The sequence below is a fragment of the Varanus komodoensis genome, unplaced genomic scaffold (assembly GCF_004798865.1).
Source record: "Varanus komodoensis strain SLA01 unplaced genomic scaffold, ASM479886v1 scaffold8, whole genome shotgun sequence".
In the NCBI taxonomy this organism is placed as follows: domain Eukaryota; kingdom Metazoa; phylum Chordata; class Lepidosauria; order Squamata; family Varanidae; genus Varanus; species Varanus komodoensis.
This window is the reverse complement of record NW_025336481.1, coordinates 28,293,568-28,320,078: the sequence shown is the minus strand read 5'-3', so window position 1 is coordinate 28,320,078 and position 26,511 is coordinate 28,293,568. Positions and strand designations below refer to the sequence as shown.

Below are 26,511 nucleotides of genomic sequence, written 5' to 3'. Positions count from 1 at the left end.
TCGAGTGAGGCTGCAGTTTGTGAGAAGTGCACACAGCTGATGTTTTGAATAAGCAACCCTCACTCAGGGGGTTGTTGTGTGTTGTTAACCAGGTGAGCTTGAGTTATGCGAAGGTTAAACAATCCTTGTGTAACCCATGATCTGCTTTAGGGTTATGTGAGGACTATTTAATCCCCATATAATCATGTCTGTCGGGTCCACATGACCCAATGATCTTTGAGTGGAGAGTCTTACAGAACATCATCCAAACCCGATCAGTATTTGTCACTATTATCCTATTGATTTCAGGGTCATTCATTTTTGTATAATGTTAAAGATCAGATTTCGGTTTCTGTTTTAAAACTCACGACTTAGTTTTACTTGTACTTAAATATATTTCACTGAGAAAAACACTAAACTCTGCAACATTATGCACAACTCACTGAAACAATTATGTATACTGTGGGTTAATAATAATTAATATTACAAAATCCAATCATATCATGCTGTTATTTAGGCTATATCTGCAAAGTATGACTTCCTTCTTTGGACATTGTTATGGAGCTACCATGGTATCTAGAAAGGCCAATATATTATATATGTGTTCTGCAGTTGTTAAGTTTCAGGTTTGATGTTTTAGATATCTCCCAACAACTTGTTCAGAAGAAGCTGGTTAGCTTGGCTAGTTCCTAGCAATATAATATAGAAAACACTTCATTGAGACATCTGATGTAGGCATTTCTTATGATGGCTTCCTTTTTGCTAGAAGGCACAGCTTATATAAATGTTGTTCTTGAAAAATCTGATAATTGCAGATATTTGTGTGCTTTTTTTACATTATAAGTCCGTAATGTGAGGATTAAAGCAGATACAGAAAAAGTAAACTTGGAGATTCTTTCCAGTTGCAAAGAGACTCATCCTTCAAAGTTGGACAAATGTCTACCACCTATCATTCAGTGGCTCAAGATCGTAATGGCCTTCTTGCATTTGGATTTATAGCCTACAGTTGTTGATTTCATCTGGATGTTTATTTTGAAATAGGAAATGCTTACATGAATGGATACATCTGAAATACAAATGTCAATACTCTCCACTGCTTCATTTTACTATTGGTGTTGTGAATGGTTATTGCAAATGAACACTTTTTCTTTTTCTGTTGCTGTTTTTATGTTTTGTTGTTGTTATAATTGCAAATAATAATGCATCTCTGGCTTGGGGTTAGGTAGGAAGTTCAGCAGTTTGGTGGTGCAGAGGGCTGAAGTGCATGACATTTCTTATTAACAAGTTGGCCAGAGTGAAGAAAGGTAGAAGGTATTACTTATATTGTAAGTGGTGCAAGAGTGTCCTCTTGTCCATCGCACCAGGCCAAGATACTACATGATAGTGTAAACGGCCAGCTTGATTTGGCTAATTCCTTCCTCTGTCCCCTAGATCTGGTGGTACAAGGAACCCATTTCTGATTTGCCAGTTTCCTAAAGCAAGCCCAGCTGTATCTGAGCCACGCAGTGGTTCATAATGTATTCATCCCCATCATTTGAATTGCTTTACAGTCTTACACAGGTTACTGAATCTGGCAGTGTAATCGATGTGTGTTACTTCTGTTCTGGTGCCAGAACTTTAATCTTCCAAACACAGCCTTTTATTTGATTTGGTGAACAGATATATTGCACTTGTGTTGCATCTGTTTGTCCAAAGTGAATCAGGATTTCCACAACACCACAGGCAGATGTGTCTTTAAAACAGAAAATTAGACACCATTTCAGCACCTCTTGAACAGCTTCTAGGCTATGCTGCTCATCTCATCTCGACAATTACTGTTATTAGTTTGTGTTGTTACAGCCCTCCTACTCTTGCCTTCCTCTCATAGTCTGTGACAACATTAATTTCATAGAATGAAAGTTATTTTGAAAATGACTACATGGTGATATGTGTGAACTCCTAAATTACCTCTCCTTTTACTTTGTAATTATAGCATATGTCAAATGCTCAACCTACTGAGTAGCTCGATATCTTTTCATGAAGTACCAAACTATATCTCAATCTAGTTCATAGCATGCCATTCATCTGTTTTAACCAGGTAGGCAGCAAAAAAGTCACCATGTTCCAGACTTTTAACTTTCTTGCACAAGCTATTCTTTCTGTCACATGGGATATTCCCTTTGGTCAGAGAAGCAGGACTATTTCACTTGCAGTTCCACAGGATTCAGGGGATATGTACAATCCCGCTTTACACTTTCATATGCTGTCATTTCCCAGAACTCATTGCTTTACACTAGCATCCTGTACATGTCTTTTCGAAAGCAAGCCATGTTAGGTTCAGTGGGGCATATTCTCAGGTGAAGAACTGTCCTACTTGCAACACTAAGCCTGCAACTTTCATGAAAGACTGCTGATGAAGTCAGTGCTGTTATAGTACAGAAAGGAAGACTATATGGATGGGCAAAATGCTCACAGGATTGCCAGTTCACATACATATTTTGCTCACCCACATAAGTTATTTTTAATGTTAGCCTCATTATATTTAATGCCTCATGTGAAGTTGTACATATTAAAGTAAATTGGCAAATGGTTTCTCTGGAAGAGATGCTAAATTTAATTAGCAGTAAGCTATAGATCTATAAACTCCATACTGCCTAGGGAAAGACCATCAGTTGGTTGTTCAATTTGTCCAAGAGGATTAGAGAAAGCTTTCTAGTCCTGAGCAGCAGCATCACAGGCCATTTCTGAAAGGAGACACTTTCCCGGAACTTACATACAAGTCTATTACACACTTCATGTATTCTCCTACTCCTACCACCAACATATGCAGCATATTGGCTTGGGTATTTCAGATACTATAAGTGCATGTGAGCTTGCGAAGAAAAGGAAGTGAGGAAGGGACTTAGTTCCTCATCTTTATGTTCTGTATTAGATGGCTCTTCAATCAATGTAGCTACTAACCAGCTTGGTAGGAAAAAATGGCAACTGGAAACAAGATTCTTCAGAATGCTCTTTGTTTTGTTCTTTGATGTTGAGGGGAAAGAAAGCTAAAAAACCGATATTGATATGCTGCTTCTTTTCTAAATATCTTACATACCACCAACCTTAGGGAAGAGGAGGAATAACATTCCAGAATAACACAGTCAACCTGTCAAATATCAAATTGTTGTCTAAGTCTTCTGTAGCATGGGGGGAATGCAGAGGTGAACTTTGCCTCCATGTTCCTTCAGTCCTCTAGAGAATGACCCCAGTCAAGAACAGTGGACTGTGTTGCCTGGGACTGGGCATCTTGTGTTATCTAGGCATGGTGCAGGGGGTGGTATTCTGCACCACACTTCCAGGCTGGAGGTGCTGTTCTGCCATGATCTCTGCAGGCTTGTTGGAATATCATAGGCAACAACCTCCTCTATGGAAACTTCAAAGACACCATTGGAACCAGCAAATTTTCCATTCAAGAGGGTATACATAAATATAGTAAAAACTTTAGTGTAAAACAGGATTAGAATGTTTTAAATGTCTCCTCAATTTCACTGTGTAAGCCATTTTGAGAACTCTTTGCTGAATATATAATAAATGCTGCTTCTTTTCTAAATATCTTACATTCTTTAGCATGATGTTGGAGCATCATGAGCAAATAATTGCTTTGACACTAATTCAGGAATATACCATATAACCAAGTGTGAGATCGCAAGTGATCCTTTTCTAGCAAAAGGTGAAAAGTGCAGCCTGTAATTTTCATTTAAATCATAAGGTTAATGAATTCAGATTCTGTAGACTCTGGTTTCAACTGTACTTCTTTAAAAAAGAAAAGGAAAAAGAAGGAACGTGGATTTCTGCATGTTCCTAGCTTTAATTGCTGATTTATGTTCATATATTCTTTTAAAAAGAAACAGTAAGTTCTATGTGATAAATTTAAACAGCTGAAGAGCATTGGTGCAATTGGGAAAAAGAAGCACACTCCAGTCACGAGACCTTGATTTCTGGTTTCTGACTCCTAGCTGAGCAGATCAGGTATATGGTTCAGTTGAAGTGGCCATGACCAACTCCAAAGAGTTGAACTAGCATAGTTGTTCCTACTCAGATGGAAAAAGCCGAAACTTATCTGTCCTAGTGTAAAGCATGGGCTAAAGAGTGGAAACCTGAATTATTTAGGCATAAACAATGGTTCAGTGCTAAAAATTTGTTGCTTTTGTGGCAACTTGGCAACTGCAGGCAACCCCATCGGAGGCTGCAAGCTCTGGTGCAGCAATGCCACAACTGGAAATAAAACCAACCCATTTCCCCATGTTCTCAAGGGCTCTCATTGAATTGAGCACTACTACTTGAATGAGGCTCTTTCACAGCCTGTCTGTGCACACCTAGATCACAGGTTTTACTCAGCATGTGGTGAGCAACCTGGCATTGGAAAAGCACCAATTTGACACAGAAACATGACCCTAGTGGCCACCTGTTGTTCATGGGCAAAGCACACAGTCCGTTTCTGGGTGAAAACAGTAAAAGGATTAGGATTTCAAGGAAAAGTACAGAATGAGAGAAAATTTGATCAGATTCTGTACATACAACAGAGAAGCAAATTAGTGGCAAAGGATAAACAATACAGGCTAGTTAGCCCAGCCCTGTGTGTGTGGCCTAGCAAGCTCCTTGAAAACCCAGTTTGTCCATGGTAAGGTTCTGCTGGGCAAGTCTTCTTCCCTTTTGTTTTTGGAAAAGTTATACCTGGGTACCTGAACTGGAAAAACTTTGCCACAATCCCTTCTTGTGCTTGCTGTAAGCTCCCCTGCTTCCTGGGAGAGTTGCTCATGTGTAGGAAGAGAAAGGACCACAGATTTCCAATGGAGTTTATCTCTTCTTGTCCATCCCACTCCCTTTGCCTGGGTGAAGATTCCAGAAGGATCTCAGTTCTCCATCTGTGCCTGTCCAGTGATGGCTCATCCTCACCTCTGAGATGGATTCTAGGTTATTCCTACTGTTCCAGTACTTTGGCAATTTGTGCTATGAAATTCATGGTTTATAATTAGTGTCAGTGCTTAGCCTACAGATGACCTCAGCCTTTTGTACTGAAATGCCAGCATCAGGTGACCTGGGCTTTTCCTTAAGCAGAAATCTGAATCTGGTAGCAAAAGGGAGGTTTCTGTCTTTTGGGCCCAGGTAAGATGGAAGGCTGAGCACCGAAGAATTGATGCTTTTGAATAGTGGTGTTGGAGAAGACTCTTGAGAGTTCCTTGGACTGCAAAGAGATCATATCAGTCAGTTCTAAAAGAAATCAACCCTGACTGCTCTTTAGAAGGTCAGTTAACTAAAGCTGAAGCTCAAATACTTTGGCCTGCTAATGAGAAGGAAGGACTCATTGGAAAAGACCTTGATGCTGGGAAAGATTGGAGCCAAAAGGAGAAGGGATGGCAGAGATTGAGGTGGCAACTGGGGTTACTGGAGAGGTGGGTGTGGGCTTGCGTGTACTCTGGGGGGATGGTAGAGGACAAGAAAACCTGGAGGAATGTTGTCCATGGGATCACAAAATGTTGGGCACCACTTTGTGACTGAACAACAAGAAGATGGAGTCAGTATGGTGTTCTGTTTGAGGACCACTTTAGGCTGACTGTAACAGATATGCTTCATTTTAGGTAACGGTAAATCATTTCTGTGCTTCTAGGTTGTTGTAGTTTTACCTTTTGCTGAGCATCATCTTGAACACACTGTAGAAAAGTCAATGGCATGTGTTTGAAATTAATAAATGAAGGAAAAATATGCAAAAATTGAGTGAGTAATCCACAGCTGATTTGTGCAGGAAAGAAGTCTGCTCTTTTTTTAGCTGTGCATATCAAAGTGGAAAAAAAACAGGAGCTAGATTAAGCTGGACTAAATTAACATCCTTGTGGGCTGAAGACCAGATACATTTAACATATAGTAGCTCCCAAGGACTCAGTGCAATCCGTTGTGGGTTGAAATACTTTTTCAATATTTAATATTTCACACATAATGCATCACCCCCTGTTCTGAAATTACCACGGTTGGTGATGACACATTGAAGCCATTGGAACTAACTGAAAGCAGCAGGGGAGGTTGGTGACATTCAAAGGCAGGCTTCACCAAAGCACTCTCAACACTGCTGGGAGAGGGCCTGTAACGTGCTTAGTGCCTGGTGCGTCTGGAGAGGATTGTGTTAAATAATAATGGGGAAGGAGAGTGAGGAGAGACTTGTTAAAAGCTTCTGGATTTCGTACAGGCAGCTGGACATGGAGTGCTCTTGCAGGCCGGTGTCCCTTGTGCTACGCACCTCTTGAAGGAACAGTTTCATTGAAGGGGCAGACATGAAATGGGAGAAAGGCTGGCTAAGGGGGAGGGCAAGAACTCTCCCCACACCGGGACTTCTTTCATCCCCTTTTCAATATTAGCGATTAAAATCTGTATTTAATCTTGGGCCCTGGTGGCTTTTGTTTTGCAAGTAAATTCAGAGTACCTTTGGATTTTGTTTTTTTTTTTTGTTTGTTTACTTAATAGTAAGCTGCCCAGAGAACTTTTATGTTATGAGATGCCACTGGAGAGGCAATAAATAAATAACTCCAACACCTGCTAACATTCAAAGACCAGGGAACCTCATAGGATAACTGCTAAATAGGGTAACTGCTAAAATTGTTTTCATCTTCACTAGCTGAAAACCACCTATTCATATACTCAGATATTTTTCATTCCAGGACACTCGCTAGGGTTCATGCAAGGGTTTTTAATATTTACTGAAAAGCCATAATTATTTTCAGCGAGTGGTTTTTGTTTGCTTTTCGATGCGTCTGCAAGTTTTTTTTCCCGAACAAGCAGAACCGAATGCTCGGCTTATCCTCCTATGGGACATTTCCACGCCTCCCAGCAAGGCACGGGCTGCCCTAGCGATCCGCACGGCAGGCAGGCGCGGAGGCAGGCACGCACAGAAGGCCATGCCAGCTTGCAACCCGCACGCAGAGGGCTCGACACCACCGTTCTCCGGCGCGGCGCGGCGCGGCGCGGAGTTCCCACCTGATCTGCTTTGGAGCGGCGGGGAGGGCCGGTCCACCCGTGCCAGCCGCAGCCCCGGCCGCCCCGGCGCTTTCGCCGACTCGGCCGCCTGCCCGCCCGCGCGCCCTCCCTCCCTCCCTCCCTCCGTCCGCCTGCGCCCAGCCCCTCTCCCAGCAGCAGCCTATTTGTTGCAGAGGGTGCCAGTGCGAGACAGGCAGGAAGAGAAAAGGTTGGGGCGGGGAGGACAGCAAGCGAAAGCGAGCGAGCGAGCGAGCAGCCGAGCCCAACCCAGGGCGAGGGAAGCGGGGCGGGTTAGCCGGGGAGAGGGAGGAGCGGGGGGCGGGCCCAGGGGGAGGGATGGCACGCAAGCGCGGTGGGAGCTTGGAGAGCCCCACGCGGGCTCTCTCAGAGCCTCGGCAGCGGCGCTTCCAGTTGAGCCGCGCAGGGGCCTCGGGGCAGCGCGGCTGTGCAGCGCGGAGCCAGCCTCCCGAGCTCGGGAGCGGCGAGTAGCCGCGCTCGCTCTGGCGGAGCGCCTGTCCGAGGGGAGAGCGAGCGGCAGCTGCTGCGCTCCGGCAGTGCCCAGCCCGCCCAGCCATGGGGTAAAAGGAGCGAGCGAGCGAGCGGACGGAACAATAAAAAGCTGCTGGCGCTACCGGTTCCTCCTGTCGCTCGCCCGCCGAAGGACTGCCTGGCCGCTGGCCGGCAAGTAGGGTGGCCAGCAACGGGCGGCGATGCCGGGCGCTTACGGGCGCTGAGCGAGCGAGGCAGCGGCCGGGGGTGCAAAAGTGGAACAAGGCGGAGAAGAGCGAAGGGAAGGCGCGCGGCGGATGCTTTGCGCGGCTGGGCGGCGGCGGCGGCGGCAGAAGAAGAGAGCCGGGGGGGAGAGGAGGGCGGCGGCGGCGGCGGAGCGATGATCGCGGAGTTGGTGAGCAGTGCCCTGGGGCTCGTCCTGTACCTCAACACGCTCGGCGCCGATTTCTGCTACGATGACAGGTAGGTGGAGGTCGCAGTTGGGGCTGGCCGGGCGGCCCAGGCACGCACGCACGCGCGCAGGCAGGCAGGCAGGCAGGCAGGCAAGCAAGCAAGCAAGCAAGCAAGCAAGCAGGCGGCGCTCCGGCAGCCGGACGGTGCGCTGGCCTCCGGCTCAAGGCAGCCCTCGCGGCGGCGCGGGGTGGGGGAGTGCGCGCAAACTGGCCGAAGCGAAGTTGTGGCGCCCGCAGGCAGCCTGCGTGGCCTCACGTGGCCGCGGCCACCGCATCGCTCCGCTCCGCTCCGGCCAGCACGCTCCTCGTGCAGCTGTTCCTCCTCCTCACCTCCCTAATCCCCGCTTTCCCCTCTCGCACCTGCGGAGGAAGCGTGAATCCGATTATTTCCTCCTCCGCTTCCTATCGCCGCGCTCGCTGCATTCGATCTCTCACCTTTACTCTCTATTTCTCGCCGCTCCGGCACTGGAGAGGACTTGGCGAACACTGGAGAGGGACACACCGGCTGTCAAATTAGTTTGCGCGGATTCGGGCACGGAGCACAGCGCGCAGCCGAACCTCCTCGCAAGCCCCCCTTCCCCCCCCCTCCCCATCTCTCTCCCCGACCATCAGTTTTGTTGTTGTGATGGCACTTGCATGTGTTTTGAGGAAGGTAAATCTCTGTCCTGTGAAGCACCATTCCATAAACGGGTGTGTTCTTCCGCCTTCCCTCCCCCTGTGGTTTTTCTTTTTTCGAGTTATGTTCTCCTTTTCTTTCTTTCCAAGCTACCGCCTAATAATAAGCAGTAGATGAAATGATGTTCCGCCTGGTTTGGGATGGAAAAAGGTTTCCCCTCCCATCCGGGCACAATAGATCGCTTTCCCGGAAAGCTTGCACATGTTTCTCTTGACACTCTTGTTTCCGGAGCGTTTGACACTTCCCTTGAACTCTCACGGAGAAGGTGTAGTTAGTGTCTAAAGGGAATGGGGATGCCTTTACTGAAGAGGAAAATGTCAAGGAGGAAGCCTGTCTGAAACTGAACTTCCTGACTTGGAAGCCCTCACCTACTGACATTCCAGTCTGTTCTGGTTACTCATAGTTAGAGAAGGGCACTTTGCACATGCTCTTGTTTAGAATTCTTATGGGAGGACCTCTGAGTTCAGAAAACCTACTTCATTGAGACTTGACTCAACTTTAACTCTGGAATGGGAAACCTTTGCTTTAACTTTACATACAGGGGCAGTATGTACTTGAAAATTGGAGAGTGCCTATCTTTGAATGTGTGTCTGAGTGCACGCACTAAATCAAGCAGCTTTTCTGTTGTGCTCCTTGGTCTGTATATTTAACTTTCCTTTATGTTGATTAGTAAATATGAAGCCCCAGGGGTGTGAATGCATCTCATCTGAGTTTGGGCAGCTAATGAGAGCTGCACTGTACTGCTAAAGAAACTGCACTCTAGAAAATGTCACAGTTGTGTTAGTGTCCCTACCTTTCCTTAAACAGACCAGGGTTTAGAAAATTGCTGAAAAGCTTTATTAGCAATTAGAGGAAATTCCAATTTGTGCCTTTTTCCGGTAACTTAATCTGATTACAATTAGAGTAGATGCATAATTAAAATATATTAGGGAGAATCGTATGCTTGGCTGAGTTTATGAGCCATCCTGGGGAGTTTGCATGCTCCATTGATGTTAAACCATCCAAAAAGTGAGCATAGATTTACTTTGACAGCTTTTCATCAGCCCCTCTCTGTGTGGAAAGTGAATGGATCCCCTGGGTTAGGGTGAACTGCCTTTCAGTGGAGTGGCTTTGTATTGATGGGACACTTCCTGAATTCTCCTATGTGGGAGTAATTTGATACCATGTCTTAAAAGTCCGAACTAAAATGTATGTGGCTCTTGCAAAAGCTGCAGCAGCAGTTCTGCCTTCATATGTCCATTAGGTTACACTGTTGTCAACAAACAGAACTCTTCTGTGACTCCAAATATAGAATTCTTTCATGTTTTAGTACTTGAAGAGGGTGTGTGGGGCCAAATGTGAAAGGGAGAGCACCATAAGTGTTGGTATAAAGGATATTTCAGACTTTCACATGCTATGTCATAAGTAGGAGTCAGAATCACTGTCACTTTGAGAACCATTTCCTTTGGGCATAATCTGTCTGAGCTGAAGGCAATTAGTGACTGGGTATAAACTTTGCTTTACTGTGTTGACTGTTGCACCTGCCAAAGCAAGGGAAATGCATAATTTGTTCTGTTCAGTTTTACAAAGGTTGAATCTTAACTCTCATTCTTAGTGTAGTAGATTAACAGTTCAGCAATTTAGTCCAAAAGGATTTCCCATTTTTAGGGAATGCTTTCCTTTCTTATAGATACTTAACAAAATAATTAACCATATTGCAGTGTTTTACTGCTGTTTTAAAAGCTATATAAAGTTGTCTTGATTGATTGATTAGATACCGCTTTAGAAGTAATATCTGATTTAGCACTGCTGTTGCTGAATACTTTCTGCTTTGTTAGCCTGTATATGTCCCAGTAGTTTGTTGATACTGACATGGTTGTTTGGGTGCTTACAAGTGTAGCAACTGAACTTAACAATGTATTTGTGTAGCTGTTCCTGCTGATTTATCTAGAGAAAATTCTAGTTTGCCTGAGGGCATGGATTTAGTGCTCTTTGCCAATTTGAAGTGGCAAAAGTTAGATTGTCGTTCAAAACATCGTGGATGCAGAGATGAAACTTGCTGTTGATCAGAACAGAAATGTATTTTAATGAAATTTAAGACCGCTTGCAGGACTAAAGCGGCCATCTAAGGACACAAACATTTCTTGATTTCAGTAATTGTCATGTGTAAATGGAAATTATTGATTATTCTGTGTAGTAGGTCAGTTAATTAGAGAATTTTCAATTATGGGAAGGAAGAAAAAATGAAAATGTTCTTTACTACTACAACTTTATTTAAGAAATTGAAACTTTAAACCTAAAATATTTTAATTATAGTCAAAGAATTAAGTCAACTATCAGGAGCTTGCTTCAAACATTACGCTAGGAAATATGAACTGACAGATTTGTGAGACAGTGTTTTCCAGGTGGTATATAGATAATGCAACTTAAAATATACAGAAATGTGTTTATGAACTTTTAAGTTGATTAGCACTTCAGGAGCAATGCCAAATTCCTGTTCTATCAAATGTGACATTAGAGTGTTTTTCTTCCTGATGCAGTGATGAAGATCACTACATTAAAAGTGCCTTTAATTGCTTTCTGTATTTTAGTTGGTTTCTTAAGATTAAGTAGCACACCACCCCTTTTACAAGATCAATTTCTTGATGATAGAAAGTAATAAAAACAGAGTGCAAAGATGGCATAGAAGAAAGTTATGGTTTCAAAACACTGTTGCTGTATCCTGAGTCTAAAATCTCACTTTAAGTAAAATGAAGTAAATTAGTTCCTTTGAGTTTAAGAAGTGGCTTGAAAAGATCTGACATACTCAGTGTCACTGTGTAAACCTATGTGGTAAGGTTCCTTGGAGGCATGATCATAGGGAAAATTTTCAGTGAATCAATTTTATACAAGCTTCGACAAAGGCAGACCAAATATCTGCATAGGAGTCCATTTGAGAACAGCAGGTGTATGTCATCCACTCAGTGTGGATGACCTACGCATGTATGTGTTGCTAGGTCTCAGATCCATTGCATTATGGAAGGTGAGCTTTCATTTTCCCTGAGTTGCACCAGCAGTCTTTTAGCTGTCAAAAAGGCACAAAAATGCATTTGAGTTGGCTTTACCTTTCAAGAAACTGGTAGATAATTTAAAAGGATGTACACATAAGACAATAATAAAGAGTGTTTCAGTACAAAGTTTGTCTGAATTATAACTTCCTCTAAAAAAGTGGTAAAGGAAGCACTGTGTTGCACCTCTGACAGTTTGCCAACTTAAATAAATCCTTATTAAAGAGTCATTATGGCATCCATAAATACGAAATAAAAGTTTTCGTAGAATAAGACATAACATGGGGATCCATTGAAATGCCAGATATAGATGCTAAAGTGACAATGCATTGCTTGGACATCCTAATTCCCTATTCCATTTTAGCTTAAGACCCCATGTAGCATAATAATTCACTGATAGTAAATAAGTATGGAATATAGGTTGATACAATTGATCAGCTTCAGGAAGTGTTCTCCTATAGAGGAGAAGATTGTGGCCCTGCAAAAGCTGCAGGGCTAAGACTAGATTTCAACAAATGTTGCAGTTGTAAGAATTACTACAGCAGGCAAACTGTACTTTGCACACAAATCAGAAAACTCAGTTCCATCCCCCACTAATTGATTCAAAATAGAAATCAAATTATCCAGCCAAGTGCACCACAGAAACTTCTTTTTACTAATGTTTAAGTCTGGATGTTGCTGTAAGTTCCATTTAGTATGTGAAACAGGATCAAAATGTAATTGACATGATAGACCAAGATTAAAGTATTGACCAAATGCAATCCCATATACTAAATAACCATGATTAACTCTTGGTTTATGTGAGGCAGGGAAAATAGTGTATGGTAGATGTTTCTGACTAAAGTGAAGAAAGTACCAAGTGGATAGCATTGTGCTAAAACTTTTCTTTGTTATTTTGCTGCATGGTGTTAAAGTAATACAGCAGGAAGCAGGTTCCTTCATCTCCGCTCAGGGCACATACAATTCTTATTCTTTTAAAGTAGAATTGTATGTGTGCGTCTTGACTGCTAAAGATGCCTATGGCTGCAGTGGATTACATTCTTGAAAAAACATTTTCCATTTCATATTATGCTGTTTGCAGTGGCTGGCAGGCAGGTCAGTATTTATGTTGAGGTACAAGTTATCAGTTTGATTTGTTGTAGGAGGACAAGTGAATGTTGGTGTGTAACTAGAATGTGTAAGATTTAGTGCCTAAGATACTACAGGTCATACACAACTGCAGTGAAAGGTGACAGCTTTTATCCCTTGAAGTATTCCCTTCTACTCCCAAATGCTCAACAAACAACACACTTTACAGATAGTAGTAGTATTATATTGCCCTTTAACCTTGGGTGATAAACTATTCCTACAAAACGTGATGGTTTTGAAGGAGCTTAGTTACAATGTAAACAAAAATCTCTTCTGAATTAGGCATGTGGTTTTTCATTTTGCGACTTAATCTACAGCACTTAAGAGTGCTTGTGCAATTCCAAAAGATGGTGCATACTTTTTCTTTACAGTTCTTCTGTAATGTTTCAGAAGGCTCTCATGCATGAATCTCCCTTCTGTGTTTTCATTCTCCTTTCAACAAGTGCAAAAAAGAAGGAAACAGGAGACATTGTTTTCTTGTCCTGCTGCTTCCACTCCAAAATAGCTAAATCTGTAGTGCATGCTATTGCACTAAAAGTTAAAACATGTTTTAAGCTGCTTGTTTCCTGACTTCATAAAATTAACTCAGGGTATGAACCTAGGGATGTTTAAGCAGGAAAAGTGCTACAACTAACAAGCTGGCTGGAGGATACTGGGAAGTTTAGGATTTTTTTTCTGTCTGAACACCTACAGGTTTGCACCATTAGAAGATTAAGCAGTATGGACTCCCATTTTAATTGGTAGGGCTGAGTTTGAAGAAGCCTTATTGGAAGGTGTGGTGGGTGCCATTTTGACTCCGGTGTGCCTCATTAATAAAGAATATAGCCTTTCTTTGAATACTGGAATAGCATTTCATTAAAACATAAATCCTTACTTTTCCTTCTGTGTTGTCAGAAATCACATATGGTCAGGCTTTGATAACCCTTTGTTTATACCATGCTGTTTTGCCAAAAAGGCTCCTAGTGCAGCTTACAAAGATAGTGTGATGGTCTCTACCCTGAAGCTTTACAACGAAATTTTAAGATAGAACAAAGAGGGACTGAATGCTAGGGAGGATGTAGAAGCCCATTTGAAAAGCTGGTAATGGTGACTATTTACTTCCTTTCAGCTCACAGGGCAGTTGCTTGGAACGGAGTCTGTGAGGGAAGGCAGAGCACAGCTTGGTGGCACAAAAGTCACAGGTGGGGAAGGCACTGGTGGCAGATCAACTGGCTGGCAGCTGCTTCCTGTCCTGTTCACAGGCAGCTATGCAAATCATTTAAATTTAATCAAATGTTTGGCTAAAAGGCAAATAAACTTAAATTCCTTTAATTTGTAAACAAGGATAATTTAAAACAGTTTTAAGATGGCTCTTATAAATACTAACAGGCCTGTGTAGAAAAACTTGGTTATTTCAACTTTGTATTGTCATTGGATCCTTGTGAAAAATGGTGAGATATAAACCTAACGATAATAGTAATAATGATATAGTGATGATGAGAAGGATGTGAAGCGTTAGTTTCACTCTACTCAGCATTGGTTAGGCCTCATCTTGAGTGCTGTGGCCACAACAGTTGAGGAAAGACACAGACAAACTGGAAAAGGTACAGAGGAATGCAACAGATGACCAGAGGACTGGAAACAAAGCCTTGTGTGGAGAGGCTTAAAGGATTGGGCATGTTTAGCACTCTTAAAGTATTTAAAATTGTCACACAGAGGAGAACCAGGATCTCTTCTTTATCGTCCTGAAGTGCTGGACATAGAATAATGGGTTCACGTCACTTGAAGCCAGATTCCAGCTGAGCATCAGGAAAAACTTCCTGACCATTAGAACAATGTGCAAGGAAAGTTTTATACTTCTGATAGTGTGACCTGATTTTCCAGTAATATTTCCAAAAATTGTAATCTTCAGAGTTTAGCACTGATGATAAACAGATTTCTTGTAGTTTTGTGTTTTTACTCTCCATTTGCCATTGCTTAGCAGGTTTAGTTTTCATGTATAACACTTTAAGAGTTAATAAATCTGGAATGAGTTTTTTTTTTTAAGAAGTCAGTTCCTTTGGCTTTAATAAGAAACATAATGGCTCTGTTCAAACCTTAGTTCCATGATTTGCCCTTGGGCTCTTATCTTACTCCATGACTTTCAGTTTCATGGCAATCTGCAGCTAGAAGTTACAGACATGCTGGAAAAACAATGGCTTGTGCAAATCATATTTGCCTCAGGACTGATGTAACAACAAACTAGGCACCAGAAGTAACATGTTACTTTGTAAATCTCTTGTACCATCTTCAAAACAAACAAACAAAATAATAGTGCAAGAAAATACCAACAGTAAAACAGTTGGAATACTATAACTAACTGGTTAAAGAACAGCAGAGGGTGGGAATTAATGGCAGTTTCCCCAAATGGATATATGTCACCTGTGGAGTCCCACACGGTTCTGCATTAAGACCAATGCTTTCCTACTTATTCTGGAATTGGAAGTAGTGACCAAGTTTACTGACAACACTAAATCTTTTAGGTAGTTAAAAACAGAAGTGATTGTGAGGAGCTCCGAAGGGATCTCTCCAAGCTAGGAGAATGGGCATCACAGTGGCAAATGTAGTTCATTATAAGCAAATGTAAAGTAATGCATGTTGGGGCAGAAAATCCCATCTTGGAGTACTTGAGGGCAGCTTGATGAAAATGTCAACTGAGTGCCTCAGCTGCTGTGAAAAAGGCCACCTCTATGCTAGGCATCATTAGAAACAGAATAGAAAATAGAACTGCCAAAATCTTACTTCCGTTATACAAATGATTTGTACAACTGCAGTTGAGATACTGTGTTCAATTCTGCTCATCTTACCTGACAAAGGACTTTACCAAGTTGGAAAAAGTACAGAGAAGGGCAACAAAAATGATCAGGGAGATGGAACAGCTCCCCTTATGAGGAGCAGCTACAACAATTGGGTTGCTCAGTTTAGAAAAAACAGCTAGGAAGGAGAGACATGATAGAGGTGATTAAAATAATACATGGTGTGGAGAAAGTAGAGAGGAGACATTTTCTCTCTCCCATAACATCCCAATGAAGCTGATTGGTGGGTGTTTTAGGACAGATAAATGGAAGTACTTCTTAACATGATGTTTAGTTAAAACTATGGAATTCACTGCCATGGCAGCAGTGATGGCTACCTATCCGGATGACTTTGAAAGGGGATTAGACAGATTCATGAGAGAGGAGGTGATCAGTGGCTACTAGCTTCGTTGGCTATGTGTTCCTCTTTTACTAGAGGTGGCATGCCTGTGTACACCAGTTGCAAAGGAGCTTTGGTAGCAGGAGGTCTTGTGCCCATCCTGCTTGATGGATCCTGTGGTTAACTGGTTTGGCACCATGTATACAGAGTACTGGACTAGATGGTGTTCTTAACTCATTGGATATTTTAAATACTTGAAAATAAAATGGTCTTTGCTTGATGCTGAATATTTATTAATATAGGCACCCGATGAGCTTCCCTGTGGAGAGAATTCCATATACGGCGTGCCACAATTGAGTAATACCAAGCCAGGTTAGCAAGTCAGTATGTAAAATAGGAAATGCTGCTTGCAGATATTAAAGTGTGCGTGCATATTTGTAGTTTAGTTCCAGTTTTTGTGACAGGAACCCCTTCCTCACCAGAACTGCTAACAAATGTTTAATTTTTGCAGTTTATGTAACGAAAGTGTGGCTTAGCAAAGGGGGAGGTGTACCATAGCAAGAAATCAGTAAAGCAATGGAATGCTTTATTTATAGTTCTATTTAGAGTTTTATACATAAAATAATATGCTTGTTTAAAATAATGGTATTTTTTCAATTGTTTGACATTAACTAGCAGTTCAGATTATGGGATAGTGAGAGAGAACCATCAGATGCTTGTGGTAATACAGGTCATAAGATGGCTTTGGACATGGTTGGCATTTCAAGGGAGTGAGGTGTCGGCTGGTATACATTTGCATTACAATTTCAAAAGTCTTGTACATCATTCCCCTAACATAGGCAGTGGGTGCTTACCATTCATTAGTCTACCACTTACTGTAAACCACTAGTGGTTTATAAAACAAAACCATAAAACACAGTAACACAGTAATGCATAACATAGAACTCTACGTTTAAGGCAGAATAAAACCAAAGTAGAAACTAAGATAAAAGCCAACACAGTGCAAAGGTCTGTACATGTACAGTTTTTAAAATTGAAGGACCGCTTAGCTTATATAGTGCCCTTGATGATCCCAGGGTTAGGTTTTGCTTTGGTATTCAGCTCTGGCATTAACAACATTTACAGTGCAATCCTTTGTATGTTTGCCCTGACATTAGTTCCACTTAGTTAAATAATTTTAGGATTGCAGCTGGCCAGTGTACCCCTAAGTGCAGTGATGTGAGTGTTTCATGGCAGACAGTCTACTGCTTGTTCTCTTTGGGTAGGATGGCACATGCATCTTCTCTTCTCTTCTCTTCTCTTCTCTTCTCTTCTCTTCTCTTCTCTTCTCTTCCTTTCCTCAAATGGATCTTGTTTTCAGTGGGAGATAAAAAACCTGAGACTGGCATACACTGGTGTCCCAGGCCAGAGGCATGTTGGGGGAGTGAAGGAGCTCTAGACTGAGGTGGTCTTTGACTAGGGTTAGAGATGCTTTCTTGGCTATCTTCAGAATGTATCAACTGAAAGATGTATATATATAACTGAGTGCTTATTTCATTAGTGTGAGTGTTGAATTTCCCATGAATTGATGCTAGAAATACCTTTTAAGGTATGGGGTTCTACATATGCCTGTATATTTCACTGTTATCTAGTTTTATTAACTGCTCATCTCAGTTTGAGATTTAAGGCTGGCTCAAATCAGGGCTTTGTGAGAAAGAGTTTATGGCTGAAAGCTGGTTAGAGTAGTTTCAGTTTTTGCTAGGTTTTATGTAGTAAAGTGATCACATTTTGTGTAATTGGATCCTTCATTTTGATGGTTTAACTTTTTCTGAACTGTTGAATTTTAATTTTAAAAATGCCTTGAAAACAGTGAAATACTCAGTACTGAAATTTAACTTTTTACTGAATAGGCCAACCTTTAATCAGTAACTTTTTGGATCCTTACTTTAATTTGTATCTGGCTTTGGAAGATTCTTGACTGTTGAGGTCTGCTTGTTGGTCTTTGAGAGTTACTAACCTTTGAACTCTTTGTGTCTTCTCTTCCACATGACTGGCCATGTAGATTCTTCTTATCTCATTTCAAAGGGTGGAACAGATTGTATAGGCAGGTTGTCATGTTGACAGAGAACCATTCAGGGCTATTGGTGTTCAGCCCATTGCCAGAAGTTTAGTTCAACATTGTACCTTTTGTACCCCAGTGATGTTTTGCAGACAGTTTTGCTTTGATTGGAACTGGTGGTGGTCAGAGAGTAGGTGGGGAAGGAAAATAAAACAGGAATAACCTTGCTAAAGTCTGCTAGGTACTTTGTAGTTTTAATGTAATTTTCTTGGGAAGTGGGCACTAAAGTACCTGTTCTTTTTGCAATGAACTCTAAAAAAGAAAATGCAAAAAATGAATGCTGGAGATTGGAGTTCACTGCTAATATTATAGCACAGGTATGCTATTATTTTCAGAAATGGCAGCCTTTGCTAACAGAAGCATGTTACTTCATAGCAGGTAAACAATTCATTCTGGCAAACCTCCATTGCGTATTATTTTTCTCTTGGAGTATTGAGTATTATTTTTCTCTTGCGCTGAGGTGCCCGCATGGGGGTACAAAGCATTAGTAATAGACAAGTGGGCTGTTCCACAGATTCCGTCTCTGTTTATGGAGCTGTTGCTAAACAAAGGGAGGGTGGAACTTTGACTCTGGTTAGCTAGTATGGGTGGGCAGAGTTAATGAGCAGCTAGTGCTGCTTCAAACCTAGCACAGATCTTAGTGACTGTGCTCAGGACAATGACTCTAGTTCTTTCAGTAGCCAGATATTATCATATCTCTGCATGGGTACATTTCTTTCACTTCAGTGGGGACAAGTGGACATGTGTAGGAGCAGGAGTGATCTGACACTACCTAAAATAGCCTGGTCAAAGAGCTACGGTGTCTGCATACCTAGTACACCTGCTGCTGTCATTTCACAATTCTATTGCACATTTTCACAGCAGTTAAGCCCTTACAGATCAGGGTCTTCTATTCCTGCTTTTAAAAAGATATCTAACACAATTGAAAATTGTCCAGCAGACCAAGGGAGATGGTTTCAGTTGACATATTTTGTTCTTTCCATTCAAGGCTGAATGTTCAAAGCAAGGACTTAGATCTGGTTTGTTGATGTACATTTGAGCTCTGCATCAACTTTGGCTGTTTCAGTAATGACCATGATCTCTGGGTGGCTGGATACTGGAGCAACACTTCACATCCCTCCACTCATTCATCTATATGCTAGTATCTACCTTTAAGCAAGGAGGCTGTTGTCAGGTTAGTCAGGACTGCTTGGGATTTCTGCTGTCACTAAAGATCATATAGATGTACTGAAAAATAATTTTTGGAGCAGTTGAATTACTCCTTCCTCCAAATAGCTTTCCAAAACATTTTATGCTTCCCTGAGCATGTGCAGCCAGCATGCTTACATAAGGAAAGATCCCTACATGGGTTAGAGTCATGTGAACATGGTGAAATTGCCAGCATTTTCCACATGCTTCCTCTAGATGATACTGGCACTGTCCTGGGTTGGAAAGGATTACTGTTTGCCACTCGCCTAGTAAGCAGCTTGGAAATGACCTCAAGGACCAAATCAGATTATCCTAGTCCTAGAGATACTGAACTGCTTTGTGTGGGGCGCTACCTAATATGGCTTAGAGGGTTATCTTCATGCTTCAAATTCCAGAGGGTAGGAAAGTGAGTCTGTTATGGCCAAACCAAAAAAGAAATTACGCAGCACCTTTTCAAAAGAGTTTGTGCAACTCTAAATCCATTACACAGTGCGATGCTTCAAGGCTTCTTTTTGTTTTTTGTGTCCTTGCTTCATAGAATGAAGAACTTTGTTTGGAAAGGCCCTGCCTTATCTGGGATTTCAGAGATGACTGGTGAACTTCTGTGCTGAGTATGAATGTGACTTGCCTCCATCAAGCCATTTGAGAGATTGACTTGCCTGCTTGCAGGTTGGCAAGGGTGAAGGGAGGAATGAAGAACCTCCTTTCTTCATTCGCTTATTCACCCACTGCAGTTTATCACAGAACTCCCATTTGTTTAGGAAGACAGAAATATTTTAGGGGTTGAGGCCATGGCTTGGAGACCTGGGATGGGTGCACAGATGTTTGCATACTGTTCAAAGTGAGTGAGTTGATTGTGGTCAATTGTAGTAATCTGGATATTAAACATGAGGATTTGGATTTGTTCTTTCACAGCTAGTTAGAAATTGATGCCACATCCCCAGTAGTGAAGGGAGGTGAAGGAAGGCAGCTTTTGGCATTTAGTCTTTTAAAAAAGATTTCAACAGCAGTAGCAGTTCAGAAGTTTTTATTAAGTGCAAGAGCTTGTGTCATGTCCTTTTACAATGCAATTAAATTAAGCATTATGGTATAAACATCTTAGATTTTGTAAGTTAAGAATGTTCAGATGTTGCATGAAACTTAAACCCTGATGTTAATACTGATTGTTTTGTGTTTGTGTTTAGAATTTATATACTAAAAAAGACATGCATTGCTTTCCCCCTGAATTACAAGTTCACTTGTCTTTCAGTAGATTCACACTAGGCTTTCCCAGCCTTTCCCACCATATAATTGCAATTCTTATACTATCGGCTCTGTCTGAGATGCTTGGCTCATTTTGCATTCTCATCCAAGCTCCTTTGGCTTCAATAGGTTTCATTGGTTTAAAGATTTCTGAAGATCTGAATGTAGGATTGGGGCTGGAACATTGTTTTGCTGTGCTCTTTTAAACTGTGGAAACTTTAGACTTAAGAAAAATGAGATTAGTTTTTCTTTAAGCCTGCTAAGAAAGCTGGTTGTGTGTTTAATGAACTGACAGGGTGCACAATTTTCCTTCTGTTTGATTAGAAGTAATAATTATTTATCCAAGTTTTGATCACACTTTAAAAAAATACATACAGTCAGGATATTCATTTTCTTCTGCAAACTGAAAGCAGGTATTTTCACCTAATTAGCTGTTCTTTTCATGAACTATAATTTTTATAATACAATAGTAAAACACCCAGTATTATGATAGATTGAAAACCAAACTATCTTACAAGGGTCATTGAAGGTAAGATGAGATAAGCACCTATTGCAAGACATTGAAATAGGAAAGAAAATATTCCAAATTTATTCAAGGAAATTTTCCTAAGTTAAAAACTGGAAAAGAATCAACAGAATCAGTAGAGAGCATAACATCCAAATGTTCCATGTGTTGCTGCTTGTTTTATTATAGCTACCTGTCTATATAAACTCACATGTTCAGCTACTGCACATTTTGGAACAATCTTGCTCTGTGACCAAAACTGTTCTTGGAAGAACTGAAAATCAGTGTGAAGGAATCATAGGTGAATCTTTCATCCATCAAGCAGCACACACCAGTTTAACAGAAGCATAATAAAATACTTGGTAGCATTGTAAGCATTCATTGACTGCTGCAACCAAAGTTTCCCCCCTCCCACTCACAAAAGAATGTAGTATCTGAATATTAATATTGCCATGTTCTACTAGAACTGAGCAGCATGCATATAGAAATGTTAACTGCAGAAGATGGACATAAAAAAAAGCAATGGCAACTGAAAACTGAACACTTTTCTTTACATGCTGATTTTTGCTTTTTATACCCTAGTAAATGTATTTAATTCTTCCTCATAAGCACAAGACACCACAAAACACACTGGTTTTAATTAGATACTTAAAAACTGTCTTGCATTGAAAACTACTTAATTTTCAGCCCCATGTGATTTTCTTATATATTTATTTTGGTGAAAATAAGGATGAATGACACACTTGGTATTATGGAATCTACCTCAAGTTTTTTAAAGCAATATTTATAAAATGTATGCTATTCATCTTAACTGTTTAATTTAATATATCTTGGCTAGAAAGAACAGTTCAAACGAGAGCTTGGTAAATCCCTTGAGATTTAGACAAGAAGTTCTATATTTGTGAGGTAGATATGAAATGCAAATTGCATTGCATTGCAGTGGTTAAAAGCCAGTTCTGCTGGAGTTAGGCAATATTTGTGTGACAGTGCAAATTGTTACATGCAAATAGTGGTTTGAAAAAATAAATGTGTAAAGCACTACAGTTGTAGTTTCTTGCAAACTGCTTTTTCTTTACTGCTTGTCTTTTTCTCTTTTCTGATTCCTAAATACTAGTTGCTAGGGTTTCTTTTAAAAGGCTGAAAGCTGGCATCCAGTGGTGTCTAAGCAAAAACTGTTACAAAGACTTCTGATGCAAACAAGTCCCTTCATTTGCAAACTGGAACAATTTAGACGGCAGCCTATGGTTAGGCATGTTTTGTCCTAGTCTAATTTCTTGATAGTGCATAATAAGTGCTGAGTAATTTATAAGTCTTCTCAATGCCAGCACAGGAAGCCCTTAAGCCACTACAAGAAGGCCTCCCTATGCTGATACTGCAGACATCCTGGGATTACTGCCAGTATTAACACAGACATCAGTAAAGATCCCTAGATATCTTGCTACTGTGCCAGGCAGGCCTCCTAGGGTGTGTGTGAGTTTAATATTGCACAGATTCTGTTTGCATCGGTGGCAATAGGATCCCAGGAAGTCACTGCAGGAGAGAGTGTTTTCTGAATTGTCTATTGTCCTTTTAATGACTGGGCCTTTTATGTGTCCAGGAGACATGGAGACTAACTTTCTTTCCCTCTTGTGCCTTCTAATAAAAGCTTGACGACATCTGCAGTGGAAATGCTTCATGCATAGTGATAAAACATTTTCACCTGCTAATACAGGGTATACCTCTGTTGATTGTGCTGTGCCAGCAGGACCCACCACTGGCATGGCAGCAAACACTATCAATTAACTGGAGTAGAGACAAAAGGCTCATTTCTGGAATGGGGCCCGCGAGTGAAGTGCCGTTCTGTGGAACTGTTCCGTTCCACAAAGGAAGACCTGCTAGCTTTCTCTTGCACCAACTATGACTCCCGCTGGCACATGTGCAGTGTTGGATACTGCTTATAGATATTCTGGATACTGAAAGGCAGTGTGGTGCGAAGTTAAGTGTTGGACTGAACACTTGGAAGATCTGGGGTTTGCTTCCTAGTCAATCAGGAACCACTGGCTAGGCTTGGAGCAGCCATTTACTTTTAGGCTAACCTGAATTCCAGGTCCCATAACCCCTACCCAGCATGGCTGGTAGAGATGTTATTAAAAATTGGTATGCTCTGCATCCACTTGATCTCACAAGTGGTGCAGGCCATTTTCCTGCTTATTCTTACCACATTCTGCAACATATGTAGGCATAACGCCTGGATTCGTACAAGCTTCAGGGTAGCTTGTAAGGTAGGAGTGGCTTTTTATGTTGTCTGCATTATTTATGCACAATGCACCTGAATGGCTTGTGCATTGTTAACAAACCATTCTGCTGGTTCAGATAACACAATGTTCACTTGGCCTTCAGTGAACAAAAACTACCAGTTTAACATTTTGGTTTAAGAGTTTTCCCTGTCTGCTCAATAACATATTAAATAATATATTATTTAATAATATAATAACATATTAAATAAAGCAATGTGCATTATGCATAGAATAGCTCTATTCTACTAATTCCAGCTTCACCACTACTGTGGCTGTTAGTGGATCAAAGTTCTGGATTTTTCAGGTTGTATTTTTCTCAGTTTGGACCTGAGGGTGATTTGCCATTAGGGAGCATTTTTGAGGTGTAGTTCTGTTTTAAAACCAAGCTCAAAATCAAACTGGTGCAGTTAAGGATATTGTACTGGGGTTTCAAGGCCTTTTCAGCATTGGATTCTATTCCAACATTAACCTGTGAATAGACCATCTTAGACCCTACCTCTAACCCATCTTCTTCAACCTGATGGCCTCCAGACCTCTTGGACTTTAGTTTTCATCAGTCCTAACTTATATGGACCATGATCAAGAAAGCAAAAAGTGAAGATATTCTTGAGAGAAGGTCCTTCATTTTCCTGTAACACCAAAAATCATTTGCATTTATGAAAGACCAAACAGCACTGATAGAGCTTTTTTACTTCCTGTCATTACCTCAGTCAGTATTTTTCAGAACTGTGCTTCAAATAATAATAAAAAAACCTCCAAAACAACCCTCTGTGGATATCACTTGTCTTATTCCCTTCAAATCTCTGCTCCTGCCTGCCCTCTTTTGTGAAACCTTTGGCAATCTTCCATGTTCCCCTTACATTAGTGTCACTAAACCTAAGAAGATGTAATGGAAATGCACGCTCTTCATTTCCATCCATCCCTTCTCCGGTTCCCTTCCTCTGTCTTCCTGTCTCAGATTGTGCTGTGCATATAGATGTAGTAATACTAATGGTGTGAATGATGTGATGCAACCATGTAGCTGCAGAATACAGTCTGGTAAGGTGTTTGTGAGTACCCCTTAATGTATACAAAATAAATTGCTTAGAAGCTAGGATGTTGGTAAGAACATTACTTTCAAGTTATTTAAATTGTGCCTGAATGAAGTGTATCTCTAAAACTTGGATATTTTTTATTAAAAGAAACAATACATCTGGGCTGTAGTGCATTCTTGGTCGTGAAGCTCACTGGGTAAATTGGGTGAGTCGCCATATCTTAGCCTAACCTAATTAATATGAGTTTCAGTTGAAACAGAATCCATGTTTAGACCAAAACTCCAGTCGGTAACACAATATTTGGAAATGATAAATATGTGTATCCTAAAATTACAAATACTTTTGTATGGTTTCATGCTTTGGACTTACTGACAATGATATTGCCATTGTGTGTACTGTGTATGCTAAGAAAATTGTTTTCAAAGTTGGTGTTGAACATGGATTTCATGGATTAATTTTACAGATACTTATTTAGAAACGTATAGCCTGCCTTTTTAATATAGAACAAGTGGAAAGAAGCTTATGACAAAAGCTCACAGAGCCATACAATACAGTAAAAAACAATCAAATGGATACACTAAAAGCAAGACAAACATATGATTCTGGTTTATTTTTAACAAACCATACTTTAGATTAAATAGAATCTCCTCCTGTGAAGGAAACAGACATTTCAGATTTCCTTATGGCCATGGAGGAAATGGGATGGAGAGAATGCTTGAGCCCAAGACTTATTTCTGCTCATTCATGTAGCACTACACCATAGCTTACCAGATCAGTTTGGAAAAGGAGGAGGTTTTCCACACTGCTATTTTTATACTGTGACATATTATTGGTACTGATTTATTCTATACATTCGTATCTTGGCCTTTTTGGTAATGGAAAGAGTCCAGTATCCTTTTCCTTTCCATGCTATCTTTGTAAGAATCCTGTAGGATAATTTAGCCTGAGGATTTCCAATGAGTTTCATGGACAAGTGGAGATTCAAACCCAGGTCTTCCAAGTCCCAGTCCAACACTCTAACTGCTACACTGAAGTTACTCTGTTGTTGTGCATGATTTTTTTTTTGGGCTGAGGATGCTGTGGAGGAGGAATGTAAAAAAGGTGATTGATTACACCATGCTCTAATAGGTTCTGAATTGATAACAACAGCAAATCTAGAAAGACAACCTCAGGATATTTTATTGTAATATTACTTCTATACTTCTAGTTGCATTGTAGGAAACCAGACATTACCTAAAGCCATGCTGTATCAGTGAAACTGTGCAATATGCTCCCTGGATCAGTCAGAGAGAAATACCAGTGTGGTACATTCTGCTGTAAAACTTTCTACCATTAATCCTGTTGAAGCTGACTCTTGAATGCCTGTCCAGCATGTGTAATGGTTCTGACAGGGACTCTGATAGTGTTACTCAATTAACATGTTCACAACTGAGTTAAAAAAAGAAGTGGAAATTGTGGGTTGCAATATGTGAGTGAATGAGAAATTTAAATGAGAATGTAGGTTGCTAGCTTCGGGCCAGTTGTGAATGCAGTGGCTAGGTTTGCATGTTATGAGAACCAATGGTGATATCTTACCCTTGTTGGATTGTCTTGTCATCTGAATCCAGTCACGGAGTTGCCTTGTGGAACATTTTGTTCCCTGAAATCTGCAGACAGAATCAATGGTCTGCTCTAAGGTTTCCATGCTTCACCATGGCTTCTCTGGTTGTTCCAGCCTGGGATCTCAGTTTTACTTTTATTGTATAGAAGCATCATGGAGTTTCGTGGAAAGAGTGGCTATGGAAGAGGTGGCTTACTCATCTGTTCTCTCTGCTCAGTGCTCCCTACCATCACACATGTCATCATCTGCTTTATTGCTATTGGACAAGCCATACTTCCTTTTGGAAACAGGGAGAAAGTGGGTAAATGCATGGAAGCAGGAGGAGGAATCACTGCACAATTATTTATTATGATTTAAGAAAAATCCTTTGGGAGCTGGGGTTGCTAGGAAGTGTTACAGAGCTACAGGAACACTTGGGAGGGGAAAGAGGGAGAACCACCTCAAAACCCCAGCAAACCTCTCAAAATGAGATGGCTTAGGTCCATAGTGGGCAATAGAGTAAGGAAGGAAATTTTGTTCACAAGGGCTACCAGCATGCGTGGTAAAACTGGCAGGACAGAGCAGAGTGTGTGGAAATTATGTTGCCCCAGAAACCAAGTGATTGTCTGATCAGTAAAAATGCACATGCTGTGAAAATGGTGCAGGGTTGTTTGTTGT

At 41.1% G+C, this 26,511-nt stretch overlaps 1 protein-coding gene across 1 annotated transcript in view; it reads left to right on the top strand.

The window, feature by feature from the left end:
* The first annotated feature begins 7,521 nt into the window (after window positions 1-7,521).
* The window catches only part of TMTC2 (transmembrane O-mannosyltransferase targeting cadherins 2), a 198,250-nt gene continuing 179,260 nt past the window's right edge, over window positions 7,522-26,511 (top strand). The window contains exon 1 of the mRNA XM_044455244.1: window positions 7,522-7,938. Within this exon, the coding sequence (XP_044311179.1) occupies window positions 7,856-7,938 (83 nt within the window). The 5' untranslated portion in view covers window positions 7,522-7,855. The remainder of the gene's footprint in view (window positions 7,939-26,511) is intronic.